General features: G+C 59.9%; 1 protein-coding gene across 1 annotated transcript; it reads left to right on the top strand.

Moving 5' to 3' along the window:
- Positions 1-677: 677 nt before the first annotated feature.
- LPMP_160180 (hypothetical protein) lies at positions 678-13,970 on the top strand (the record flags this gene model as incomplete). Its single annotated transcript, XM_010699244.1, has 1 exon — positions 678-13,970. The coding sequence occupies one exon, from the start codon at positions 678-680 to the stop codon at positions 13,968-13,970; it is 13,293 nt and encodes a 4,430-aa protein (XP_010697546.1).
- Between the last annotated feature and the right edge of the window lie 253 nt (positions 13,971-14,223).

The following is a 14,223-nucleotide window of genomic DNA, read 5'->3' as shown; positions in this document are numbered from 1 at the left end:
AGAAGACAAGGACGTATTGTCTCCTGTAAGACTCGCTGCTAGAGTACAAAATTTTAGCCGTTGCACCTCTAGTACGTGTGCGGTGCTGCTGCTGCTGCTGCTGCTGTTTTTCCCCCTTTCCTTCCTTCTTGATTTGCTGCTTTGCTTCTTGTCTTCCTGCACTGCAGTCTCGTGTGTTCTGCTCAGACGGCTACAGACGACCACACCTGTAACCCGTACTGGCAAACGAACTCCTTCGACCGTGTACACCTCCTGTCCATCTGCCGCTGCTGTTTGCCTTGGCGTCTTTTCGGTGTGTGTGTGTGCGCGCTCTGGCGATTTCGTTTTCTCTCCGCTCCGTCTCGCTTCCCCCCTTTTTCTGTTTTTCTGTTTCTCCCTTTTCGTTGCTGATTGGTGCGGTGCACCACACTTGCGCTGTGCTGTAAGCTGGCAGGGGAACCACAGGCTCTGTTTGTGTTGGTGTCCGTGTGCTGTACCCCTTCCCCCTCCTCCCCGCTGTGTGCGACACGCGTTCTCTCGCCGGGTGCCGCACCGTACCCACGCTCCCTCTGTGCGTCTCGTACCCACGGAGGTACTTCTTTCTCCTCTCTCTGCCCTGCGTAGGGAGTCTGTGTTTACTGGTCGGTTCGTCCTCCCTATCTTTTCCTCTTGCCTGGCGGCACGCCTCGTAGCCCACCATGGCCAGTAGCGACTTCGACATCAATTTATTTCTTAAGTTTCTCTTTTCTGCTGTGTTTCTCTCTGTGTGTTGCTTCTCCCTCATGCTGTACGTTGACAAGATGGTGGCCCTCTGGCTGGTGTTCATGCTGCGCTTCCTGGTGTTGCCGCGTAATATTCGGCTGAGCTTCTCCGGGCTTCATTTTGCACCTCTGCAAGCCCGCGTGTTGTTCCATGGGTTCAGCTTGCAGACGGAGAACTTATCGCTGCGCATCGTTGATGGCTACTTTACCTTTGCCTTCTGGGGATTCTGGTTTCGCGATCCGCGGTGGTGTCGGCTACACGAGTACATGATCGGCGAGAACCTTGTTGGCACTCGCTGCCGCGTGCAGCACCATCTACACTACGCCAAAGGCACTATCGTCGCCGTCGACGTAGAGAAGAAACAGGTGTCGGTGCAGCTTGATGAGCACAACACAGACGGCAGCAGTCTGGACGAAGACAAGGACACGGAGGAGGAGGAGGATAATGGCCCCGTCGAGCCCCCATCCTATCCGTCAGGCGGCGCGCCAGCAAACCCACGGCGCACCTCTGCCCTAGGTGAGGCCCCGTCGTTTCTGAACTCGCCTCCGTCCCAGCATGCGCGTAGCGCTGGCAGCGCCCCCTCCACACCGGTGGGGCAGCGGCGCACGCGATGGAAAGAGTTTAGGGCTTCGCCGGTGACCACACCCCTGCTCCCGCAGCACACTTGTATCGAGTCGAACATGCATGCGGGGGGTCTCGATGATGAGGTGGTGAAGACAGTGGATGCCAAGTACGTGTATATCCGCAGCCGGGCGGGCTTGCTGCAGCTGCACTTGAATGGCGTCCGACTGTGTCTCTATAACGCAACAGGCAAGTACCTTGACCTGGCAAGGGCCGCCGCCGCCGACGCCGCCGGCGAACCTGCATTCGAGTCAAGTACCCGCCATCATCGCACGATGAGCAACGAGAGCAGCAACGAGGCAGACCTGAGGGGTAGCGTTGGGTCCGCGTCGTCGGGGAATGGGGAGGGCAGGAGGAAAAGAGGACTCGCAGGGATTCTGCAGGCAATAGGTAATTACGTGCTCTCTCACGAGAAGGCCGACCTCGACGCGCATGGGCGGAGCGACGACCAGGAGTCCTCCGAAATTCGAGCGGCGCGGAAGCTGCAGGAGCATAATATTCTCACGACCAGCTTTGCGCAGAAGTTCTTCAGTTTTATTGGGTGTGTTGAGATCGAGATTTGCGCCGCGCAGCTCGACATTGGCGGTGTCGCCTCGTCGCATCCGTACTTCCTGCACTTCACCTTCCAGCAGGGCGAGGGACGCGTCTTCTTGACGAAGGACAGCTGCCCCGCCCTGGACCTCTACCGCTCTGTCGTTGAGCTGACGCTGCGCGAGGTGGACATACGGATGGCGCAGATGGACAGCAAACTGAGCAAGACGCAAGTGATGCGGAACGCAACGCTGCTCGAGCGGGCGCGCCTGCTGGTGTCTGGGGTGGCGACGCCGTACGAGCACACGCCCTTCGAAACCCCCGTTTCGTCTGAGCTGATCGACGAGTACGGCATCTTCATGAACGGCAAGAACAAGGGCACGGTGCACCTTGTCTTCTACAAGGATGCCCCGAACGTGTACGCAGGTGAGGTAGTGCGCCGCGGTGCACTGCCGATCACCGGGGTGGAGGTGCTCATCGATGCCCCCGTGCTTCGCTACGGCCCCTGGCTGGAGTATTGCCGCGCGCAGCTGTGGGAGTACTTCCTACCACGCAATTACCTGCCCTTGGAGGAGTTGAAGTTTGAGGTGGGCAAGCCGCGGCCGAACGCCGGCTTTGAGGTGCTCGTCATGTTCCTGCGCTCCACGACTGTTGAAATCCCATTTAAGCGGCGCAGCATCGTACCGTTGCCACCCTTCGGCATTCGAGACTCGAAGCGCAAGGGCATGATAGTGGCGACGATAGGTGAGGGTGCTCAGTATATCCAGCCAGCCTTCTTCCTGCTTCCAAAGGACGAGAAGCGGGTGTTTGAAGGCCTTTTCATCGCCAAGAATGTCACTGTCTGGGCGAACTGCGTTCTGGAGAGGGACGCAGTTTTGTGCACTGCCAAATCGCTGCAGTTATTCTTCGACCGCCAGGATGACCGACTCTGGAACAGGCGCAAGCTGTGGAACATCCTGGTGAAGCTATCGGGGGCGAAGCTGTACTGGTACATGGTGTACGTTGACTACTTCCTCGACTTGCTCAATGACTGGCAGTTCTCGGCGAGCATGTACCACGGTGTGCCGCTCACAACGGAGATGTTCAACACGGTGAACCGCGCCGTGCGAGATTGCATTCCGAACGTGAAGCGCTTTGAGGTCTTTGTCGAGTCGGTAGCGACCGTTCACCTCAACGTTAACACACATAACGTGGTCTACGCCGACGATCCGAACGACCTCGCTCATAACATAATGGCGATTCTGAAAATGCAGTCCGGGTGCTTCAGCGTCGTGCTCCCGAGTGATCAGTACCAGTTGAGTTTCGAGAATGAGTCGGCGCGGCCGATGGAGGCCTCGGCGTGCGAGGTGGAGGCGTACCTGAGTCTCCCAGCAAGCCACCCTCTCTATGATCAGGTGGGCAGCGAAGCTCCCTGGGCGTATGCGGAGACGTTCAACATGCAAGGACTCTTCACAATGCAGGTGCCAAATCAGTCGATCCCGCAGCCGCGTAACAACCTTGACCTCACCACCGGCCGCACGCGCAATCACAACTTCCTCAACCTCGACGTCGAGTTCACGAACCTGCGCGGCACCCTCATGGGGGCCCACATTAAGGCACTAATTAACTGCTTCCAGAATCTTTTCCTCGACAACACCTTCACTATCGCACCTGATGAGCTGTTTTGGCTGCTGGCGAAGCTGCAGTCGCACGCCGCGACGGGGAAGAACAAGCGGAAGGCGTTTAAGGAGTTCCTGGAGCTGAGCCAGCCGGCTCGTAACGACATGGAGGTTTGCGTGACGGTTCGACTCGTCGACGTCAGTGCTACGGCCACGACGAGCCGGGTGGCAGGTGCGCCGCAGGTCAACCTCTCCACAGGGCTTATCACCTTCACGTATGTAAAACAGTTTTCTGTGACCGATACAGGCGTCTCGCTCTCCCCTCTGACGGTACGCATTCCGGACCGCCGCGGTAGCTTCCCACGAAACACCGAGTCGATCATCGTGGTTGGCGCCACCACGGTGGGTATCACGCGGCACTTTGGACGCATGCCACTGAAGCCGAAGGTGCACGAGGCGATGGAAGTTCACATGGGCGGCGTGTCGCTTGAAGTGGTGGCCGAGCAGCTCATGATGCTGGTGGAGATAGCGCAGACGGCAGCGCGGCACTTCACAACAGAGGATCTAATGATGGAGGCAGAGGTTGCCGAGGCGCTGTCGACGGCGGAGCTGTCAGCGGAGAAGGTTGTTCACTCCAGCCCGCGTCGCAGCACCACGGACAAGCTCAAGAAGGGCATGCGGCACCGACGCGTTGGACAGAGCAGTGCGCTGATCGCCGATCAATCTCCTTCTATGGCAAAGGAAGGAGCGATGAGTTTTGGTAGTCCATTCAGCTTATCAGTGGATAACTACGCGGGCAAGTACGAGGACAATTGCGAGGACAGTGCCGTGGAGATGCGGGAGTGGCGCACGGAACAGCGCAGCGGGCAACTTCCAGTTTGCCACTCTTTTCCCAGCGACAGGGACGGCGAAGTTGGTAGTGCACACGATTGGACCGATGCTGGCAGCGCTGTCATGGTGGATGCCCATGGCTCCGCGTGTGAGGAGTCGATCTCGTCCCCGACAGTGCCAGCTGCCACGGGTGCACGTGCCGGCGGGGCTGAAGTTACTTTTGGCACCATCAACAGCACTGGAGACGGCGGCGTGCCCATTCTGCACTCCTACGAATCGGACAGCGGACATTCGTCATCGAGGAAGCGCAGGCGAGGTCGGAGACGCCTTCGCAGTCTCTTCGGAGGCCTCAGCCCCACCACCACCGATGACTCCGACGACGACCGCGGCGACGAACGTTGGCGCCCCTTTTCGTCGCAGGTGGCGTACGATGTTGCGCTGGGATTTGCCAAGTTCAGGGAGGAGTGCAACAAGGCGGACGACGACTCGCGCGACTACGGGCTGTTTTTTCTCCTCGTTAATGTGGAGACGGTAAGAGGGGTCGTGCGTATCGGCGAGGACGGCTACGCGTCTGTGGAGTTGCCGCTTGGCGTGAGAGCGACGCAGTCGACACTGAACGACGGCAACTCAAACAAGCGGATGAGCATAGCGGTGAAAGACTTGGGTGTGCAGCTCCTGTTGGACCGCACTAGTGAGGTGGCGCAGACGTATCTTCCCTCGCTGCGAGGCGACACCTCCACTGGCAAGTACCTGGAAGTGCTGTCGCTGCGCACATCGGTGTGCATGAGGCAGTATGTCGCGTACCCCTTCGACAAGAGCTTGGCGAACCATCGACGGCGGCAACAGCAGTTCGTGGAGGAGAACGACTACGAGCACCTTATCAGCTTTCCCTTCAACAAGGCTTCGACGCAGTGCCCGGAGACACCAAAGTGGGCTTCCAGTCCGGAATCAGCTGCGATGACTCAAGATGACTCGAGAGGTGCAGAGGCCCCGATACCCACACCTCAGGCCCAACCTACTGATGCACCTGCTGTGGAGCCGGCTACGCTGCCTCGTGCGTCGCTGCAGAGCGCCACAGCTACCCCCACTCCCACGAATGGGCCCAGCACGCCGCCGCAACCGGCGAGCGCGTCGCCGTCAGCCCCACCGACGACTCGCGACTGGATGCCGTCCAGGCTATCCTTTTCTTTGGCTCGTGGCAGCGATGGGGATGCAGCAGCCACGCCGCCCCTTATGCGCGGCTTTACCAACAGCACAGAGGAGTTCTCACAGTCATCGTCGCTGAACTCGCAGAGCACCATGGTCCACACGCAGCTTGCCGGTGAGGCACCCGATGCATCACAGCGGCAGAGCACGTTCCCCTCTCTCTCCGCAACTGACCAGGTGAACGAGAAGACTAACCTGGAGGTGAGCAGTCGCTTCGCCACGTGCGTGTCGGTGCCCTCACAGACGTCGTTGTCAGACGTGGATAGTGCGGACATCGGTTCGTTCTTCGACGCGTCTTCGTCGGACCCCTCGTCTCAGCGACGCGTTATGAACAACGCCTTTGCCAGCGACGGGTGCACGACGAGTACCCGTGAGGGGAAAGGTGCTGCGAACAGGAAGAGCAGTGGTGACGGTGGAATTGGCATTGGCCTGTTCAGTGAAGCGGCCCCAGGGTCAGGCGACAGCACTTGTGTCAGTGGTGGACGAGGTGGAGTCCGCCCAGACACCAGCAACCCTGTGGCATCGTCGTGTATGGCCGCCGCACATTTCTTCTACCGCACTTTCGACAAGGCGGAGGGTGATGACAACGGCGCCTCTGCAGTCGACTACAGGCTACCGCAGCGACCACTCAATGCCCGTAGGGTACGCGATCACACTCGATTTCACGCACAGTTACCCATCGTCGGGTTTTACCTCAATCCCAACGGCGAGAGCCGCGCTCCACCCTTCTTCTCGTACTCGAAGCGGCAGATGTTACCACGCGCGGAGGATCTCTTCGCTTGGGCCCGCTGCACTGCTGACAACAGCGAGCGATCGAAGAACAGCTCCACGTCGCGCCATCTACACGTTGCATTCCTCGACCCACTCACACTTCTGGTGACGCCGGAGGCAGCAATACTGGCTGGTGCTGCAGCGCCACTCCTACTACACCTGCGCAACTCCCTGAAGAGCCGTCACGTTGACATTCCGTGCGACTTGTCCACCGTGGAGGGCGCGGGGGCCGCGCCGAGAGGGGCCACCAAGCCGCTGCTGCTGCGGCCGCGCACGAAGAAGAGCAAAGCACGAATGCAGCAGAAACGCTGGCTGTGGGAGAGCAACATTGTGAGTGTCTCAGTCCCCACCATTGAGGTAAAGGTGCTCACGAGTCTGTCCGTGCCGGAGGAAAACCTGCCGAGCAGGCCGAGTGCGACAGATGGCGTTTACACATCCACACTAGCGGTGCGCAACCTCCGCGTTCTGATGGCGCAGAACCGACCTCCCACCGGGGAGGAGATGGCGGCTGAGGCATCGCAGCGGATGTCGGTGTCGGTGAGGGTGGACACAATTGCTGCGATTACGCAGATCGAGTGGGAGCCGATGAGGCGAGAAGGCAACCTCGCCGTGAAAGTGCCAGGCTTCTGGTACAATGCGGACAAGGACACCATGGCGGTGTTTTTCGTCACCCAAGTTACCGGCAAGGTCAAGCGAGACTTGTGGCGCGGCGCCGACGGTGGCGCGTCGAACATCACGGCCTCGGATGTGGCTGCGTACGTGACGCGCGACTTTGTGGACTACTTGCATGGGCTGATGCACCTCGTGCAGGGCCTGACCGCCGATGTTCGGCGGCGCGTGGATATCAATGGGCACTTTTTCAGCGACGTGTTGACGGTGGCGACAGTCTTGGACTCGGATCCGTTGACCGCACCGCGAGAGAGCGCAGCGTTCGGCGCCTCTGACGTGCTCAGCCGTGCCGCGGTCTCTTCACTGTGTGAGATTCGCCCGCTGAGAAAGGGACGAGTTGTGCAAGGCAAGGGCTTTGTGCTGCACGTGGCCGTAATTCTCATCGACACAACTCGAATGGGACAACGGATCGTCGTGAACCAAGCGAGGATGAGCCGTCTCGACATCCACAGACCCTTCTGCAGCTTCGTTGTTGTGATGCCGAACCTCCTGCGCGTGCGAAATGCGCACATACAAGCCGTTGGTGAGATGGACGAGGTGCGTGCGGCTGTGTTTCCTTCGCTTCTGCACGTGCTGCATCCACGGCCGGTGAGGCGCAACGTAGGCATCGTGGTCACCCCGGCTGGCTCGCCTAGGTCTCGCTCCCCGGGTACGCTGTCTTTTCAACCGAACTTCGCCACCTCCGTTGGCACGACGGTGTTTCGGCAGTTCTCCGCGCAGACGAGTGCGATCGTTCACGACTCGAATCGCACTGATGTCCCAGAGCCGCAGAGTCGGTCACTGGCGCTCACCTATGATGGCACGTTTACTGTCCATCAACTCGATCTGCGCGCGCAGCAGTCAGGGACGAATTACCTTCAGCTGGTGGGGAAGGACCTGACCGGGTGTGCTGAGTCCCGCGCTGAGAGCGTGGCGTCGCGCGAGTGTGTCCAGACGGAGGCATTGACAGAGACGATATCAGAAACGCTGAAGGAACGGCTGCGCTACAAGGCCAACAAGGCTCGCGAACGGGCGAAGCGCAGCCGCTACCCGGCTCCTCCCGAGACAACCGAGCAGCTTCATCTGCGCTCCACCGCGTCCTTCTTTGCAGAAGAGGTGCAAGTGCACTACGTCGCCGACTGTCTCATGGAGTCCATCCCGCACGACTCGGATAGTTCGCACCACGTTCCCGCCGCGAACCAGAGCTTACAGACGGGCAAAGTCTTCACGGCCGCTGTCACGGACGTTGCCCTCGTCGCGCAGTTTTCGCAGCAGGTCAACCTCCTGGGCGAGCAGGTGAGCCTGCATATGATGGTGCGCAGCAGCGTGTTTCAGTCGCCGCACTGCGTACGCGCCGCGGAGACGCTGCACCCGCAAGTGCACGCACTGATCAGCTCATGGCGGCAGGCACTGCGTGCAGCGAGCCGGACAATACTCTCTGGGTCGGCTGTGGACAGGCTTGGAAGCGCCATCAGCCTGCGCCGAGGGAGTGCTAACAGCAGTGCAGCGGAGCGGGGACTAGCCAATCCGCGGCAGAGTAGAGCAGTGACCTTCCAGGTCCAGGCGACTAGGATTACAGGGTTTGTGGGACTACCGCAGGGTATTGTGCAGAAGTTCCTGCTCCCGCAGATCTCCTGCTTCACGAAGACATCGTCGAACGGCCGCGCAGATTTTAAGTTGCACTTTCACCCCTTCGTCATCACGCCCCACAACACGCGCTACAGCACGCCACGCGAAAACTACCGCGTCGTACTGCCCCACGTCTACATCCTCTACGCTCACGACCCCATCAAGATGCTCTGCAACGTCACCGTGGGCACCATCGCCATCACCATTACGCCGCTTTTAATCAACCACAGCCTTCTTACCTACGAGAAGCTGACCCACGATGTGGCGGCTATTTTGGCGGCGCCGAAGGTGTACGATGACGACGAGGAGAGGACAGCGGCGGCACATCCCTCCTCTCTCAACGCCATCGATGCAACGCAGCGGCGCGACATGTCTAGCTCCACATCGAGCCTGCTCTCCCCAGCTTGTGCGCCTGGTGGCGGCGGGGGCAGCTGCAGCACAGGCCGCGGCTCTGTGTCACCGACAGATGTCAACCTATCGTTAGAGAGCACAACAGCGGGCAAGGGCAACCGTCGAGGGCAGCAACATCGTGGCATACAGTCTCCCAGTAACTCCAATGAGGGCCTTGGTACTGCCGCAGCTGTAGCGACGGCAGCGACAGTTGCGCCTTGGCCTGCGACGCGAAAGCGCCGACAGAGCTTTCTGTTCCTGTTGCAGGGGGTTCGTCTTTCCTACCTGACCTCCATGACGACGCTGCGCTTTACGATCCGCAGCTTGAACGCGACGGCTGACACGACGGGGGGTGACACCCGGCACACGCTACACTGGGTAGTGCACGTCGCAAATGCCCAGACAGCGCTCGTCGACCGCGACGATCACAACCAGATGCTCGCGACGTACAACAGCCTGTCACAGTACGGACGGCTGTCAAGCCGAGAAATCCGCAGCAGCGGTGCTGCGTACGCCACCTCACCCGCGTCTTCGAGCGGACGTTCCACCGACGCAGCCGATGCCATGAAGGCGGCGCATCCACTCAGCGGCTTCTTGTGGGGCTCCATCGCTCTTTCCTTCACGCTGTCCAGTGGCAAGGTGGACGAGAACCGTGCGAGGACTGCCCTTCAGAAGAGCACCTCCCTTAGAACATACAGTGAAGAGATGCAGAAGGCGCTTCTGGACTCTCTCATCACCTCCACCTCGAAGTGGGAGCTGGCGGTGTTCGAGCCGCTAGTGTTGGTACGCTTCGGACTCGATGCACTCATCAAGCAGTGTGTTAGCGAAACAGAGGAGGACATACGAGTCATGAAGGATGCGACGTACCAGGCAGACCTCAACGCCAGCATGGGGTTGCGCCAGCACAAGCGCTTCCAGAGGCTGCAGGAGGAGAAGAAGCGCATCGACGGCTTTATAGAGAGAGCGGAGAAGGAGCGAAATCAGAAGCTCCGCAGCATGACAGAGCGCGTCGTGCACGATGTAGCGCATCGGCGCGGCGTGTCTCTCAGAGAAACGAACCGACACGACGTCTTGCTAGACTTCTTCAACATTCAACGCTCACACAAGGTGGTGGCGTCGGTGAGCAACTTCATGGCAGTGCTTCCCTTCGGCGACGCCGCGTACCGCAGCATCCTGGAGGAGCTACCAGGGACCTTTACGTGTGTCAAAGCCGATCGGCATATACACACGGCGTCGTGCCTGAACCGGCGAAAATTCATTCCGTCCTTCGCATTCAAGATGAAGATGGACGACGTCTCCTTTATTTGCCACGTGGAGGCGGTGAAGCACATCGTCCCGGTGCTGGTCGGCGAACCGAGCCATCCTTTGAGCAAAGACACCTCATTTGTGAAGACTGGCACGGCGGACCATGGCTTCACCACTTCGCTCCTTTTCCACGCCCGCTTGCTTGCCTTGAACAGTCGTCTGTACTTCTCGGACGGGTCGCCGCTGGACAAGTCCACTACATTGCCGGAGCTGCTGCGCGATACTCCGATTCTTGGTGGACAGGGCGTGCTCACGAGCTACGCCGCCGAGGAGCACCAGCGCTCACTCAACAGCATCTCCATCGCCTCCGTCGAGGCGCCGCTGCGCATTGAAAAGAAAAACAACACGATGCACGTCGGGGTCGTCGTGGACATTTCGGAGCCAAAGACGTGCGTGTCGTCGCGCATACTCAGCATTGTGCACGAACTGTCGCAAGAGCAGGCGACGTCGCCACTGCAGGCGCACGTGCGCGCACGCCGTCGTGGCCAGACGCCGTCGACACAGCCACAGTTTTCACGTAGCACTGACGGAAGCGCCAGCCCGATCGTTCGAGGAATCAATAGAGATTTTCGTGATACCAGCAGAGGAGCTCAGGCGGCGGCCGCGCACGCAGTGCCGAAGGAGTCGATCTCGCTACATCTCGACGTCACCAGTCGGCTGGATGCCAGCGAGTTGGCGGTCTTCTGTTACTCGAACCCAGAGAAGTGGTGCGCGCAGAACTACACCACACCTGCCGGTGCCACGGGCGGCGGCGGCGGCCACGCCCACGCAGGCTCGCGATCGCTTCGGACCTCCTCAGTGCCGGTTGCGCGTCGCGGTGCCAAATTTCTGACGCCACCTTCACAGGATAATTGCGTGCAGACGGCGGGGGATGCGCGGGGAGCTGCCAATACAACTACCCGCGGTGCCAGTGCGAGCCCAAGAAGCCAGAACCCTTTTCACAGCGAGAGAAGCGGCGGCATTGACTTCAACTCAGGCGAGCGGTTCCTCATCATGTCCATTCCGCTACCGGGCGTGACCTTGCGAGCCGTCATGCGGCATGGAAGACGTGAAGCTTCTGATGATGCGGACGTGGTGCGAGTGGAGGTGCGGGCCGGGGCAATTGAGCTGAGCCCGTCCATCACAGCGCTGGCACAGGAGGTGGAGATGTGCGCCGACACCGACGAGCAGAACCGTGTGGCGCGCAAGCAAAAGATCCTCTCGTTTGTGCAAAGCATGGAGGCGGAGGTGCCGCAGCTGCGCGTGCCGCTGCACTGCCTTTTAGTAGAGGTGCTCGTGCCAGTGCCGCGAGCATACGAGTCGGTGCTGTCGCGGGCGCGTATGCGGCGTGCCGAAGCTGCTACGCGCTCGCGGTCGGCGCTCAGAAGCACCAGCAGCAGCGGCGGCGCCGGAGCACGGAGTCTTTTCGACAGCAATGTCACGGACGTGGTACAGCGCAAGTCACGCGGCATAATTGCGGTGCATGTTAGCATCAGTGACTTCCGCCTTATCTTGAACTCGGAACCGGTAGCTTCCACTCACTTCATGCTCTATCTTGATGACCATGGCACGATCAACTTCTTCTTCAAGTACTTCGAGCGTCCCGACGCGAATGAGCGCTTCGTTAAAAAGTTCCCAGACGCCTCCCTGGTCGTAGCCATGCGCGGTGTTCGGGCGGAGTGCCAGACAAAGCTCGAAGTGAAGTCGCTCGAAGTGACGCTGCCAGAGGCGGAGCTCACTATCAGCCGTCGCAGTGGCCGCATCGGCGTTGTGGACACCGCCGCTATCTACTTCCCCTTCAATGTCGAGGACAGCGAGCCGAATCTGACGGCCCGGCTGCAGCACATGTCGCAGCTATTTTTGGTTGTCGAGTTGTGGTCTACCACACTGTCAGAGACACTGAAGACGGCGCGTCACCTCTTTCACCGAGGCGCGGCAGGTAAAGAGATCTCCAAGCGGGTTGCAGCTACACCATTCGGTCGTCAGGTGGCCAAGAGTACGACGCTGATGCGGGACACGTTGATACCCACCGACCGCCGTACCCTCTTCTACCTCGGGCTCTCCCGCGCGGTGTGCTTCTTTGACCTGGGCTCTGGCAGCACACACAGCTTCACTATCGGCGCGGCTAACGTGGTGGCGGAGAATGCCAAGCACGCCAAAGGCTGCTCTGTGAGCCTGCTGCTCGGCCGCATCTCGAACATGTGCATCCGCTCGGAGGGCGTCTTGTCAGGTGGAGTGATGATCGGCAGCGTCATGACCAAGGCCTTTGTTATCCAGAACGCCGACGGTGCGGAGGTGTTCTTGCGGTCGCCTGAGCAGCGGACCTTCCGAGAGGCGCTGCTGCTGCAGCAGGTGCACGTGAATTTCAAGGAGCGGCAGCTGAAAGACGTCTTTGAGTGTAAGGTGGGATGCTTTCACGGCAACTCTATGGACGGTATTGGCGAGGAGGAGTATACCACAACCGACGTCGATGTGTTGCTGGAGCGTGGCACCCTTGGGTTGACGCCGAGCACCGTTCCGGCCTTTCTAAGCTTCGTGCGGAATATCAGCGCCATCGTCGCGGAGCAACGGCGCCTCGCAGCGACCCGAATGAAGAGAATGCCGGTGCAAACGCTCCAAGGCGTCACCGGCTGCGTCAACTTCGATGTGGGGGGGCCGCCGAAGCCGGCGGTGGTAGCAGGTGATCACAGCGCTGAGAACCGCAGCACATGTGGCAGTGATGCGAGCGTGTCCACGCAGAGGATACGCGTCTGCATACCATTTATGGGTAGCGCTCTACTCCGGGTACCGTGCGGGCAACTTCGTGTCCGGCTGGAGAGGACAACGGTGCTGCTCGGCGCAATTGCATCAGGGGAGGCGGCAGTCGGGTGCGTGGTGCTGAGCTTCCCAAAGGGGCGCCTGTCGTTTGCCGAGTGTCCGTGCGACAACTACACCGCGGCGAAGAAGGTGCTCGTTATCGAGTCGCACAATGTAGAGGTGTACCGGCCTGGCACGCCGCGCATCGTCGTCATGGGTTTTCAAGGTGTCAACCACTTCGAGTTTTACACGCGACAAGTGCTGGGCTCGGCGGAGGTGGGCTTCTCGCTTACACTGCATCAGACACACCCGTGGACAGGCAACCCGCGCTTCCGCGACTTTGAAGAGATGATAAGCCTCATCAAGTCTTTCACTGACAAGAAGAATGCAGATGTCTTTCAACAGTTCGGGCGGCTCGAGGCCGCCGCATTGAATTCTGACCCGTCAAGCACCACGGTGCGGTGCGACTCCGGCAGCAACATGATTGCCGCTGCCGCCGGCCAAGGTATCGATGACTCTGTCTCTGGAGCCTTGGAGCCTACCGCTTCAGTCTCTATGATCGGACCGCTTGCGGCGGCAGCAGTCAGCGACAAGCGCACCCTCAAGGCCCTTCGCAGCTCTAAATTCTCCCCACAACTGCGCTTTGGCGGTGACGTGTCTGTCAATACTGAGGTGATTCTTAACTGGCTGGGTGTGACGGAGAAGATGTTGCCGCATGTAGTCCACACGGCGTTGTGCGACAAGCTGGAGAAACTACTGAGCTCCCTCTCCGACCTAGCGAGCGAGCGCGTGACGCAGCGAAGCCCTCGAAAGGGCACGACGGTGGCAGCTGCCGCTGCTGGTGGTGGTGTTTCAGGAGCTCCTACCGACTCATCACCACTGTTCTCGCCCAGCTCCTCCGAGGCACGGCAACCTGAATTGTAGGTGGCCTCGCTCCTACTCCACGCCCCTGTCAGTCTCTCTCTCTCTTTCTCTTCCTGTGTTTCTGTAAGCGTGTGTGCGTAGGTGTTTTGTCCAGCCCTCCTCCCCCGGTTGCGACTTGTGTGTGTCTTTGCTGGATTGCGCCCAGCGTATAGGCAAAGCCCAGCGGCGAGCCTCCCGATTTTTTCTGAAAGTCCTCACGTGTCGCAACGCGGCCGAGAGTGAATGGCACTTCTCCTCGTCCTATCGTGAAGCG

This window comes from Leishmania panamensis (genome assembly GCF_000755165.1).
Source record: "Leishmania panamensis strain MHOM/PA/94/PSC-1 chromosome 16 sequence".
In the NCBI taxonomy this organism is placed as follows: Eukaryota; Euglenozoa; class Kinetoplastea; order Trypanosomatida; family Trypanosomatidae; genus Leishmania; species Leishmania panamensis.
Note: the sequence above shows the minus strand (reverse complement) of the source record. Positions and strands in the feature narration are given on the sequence as shown.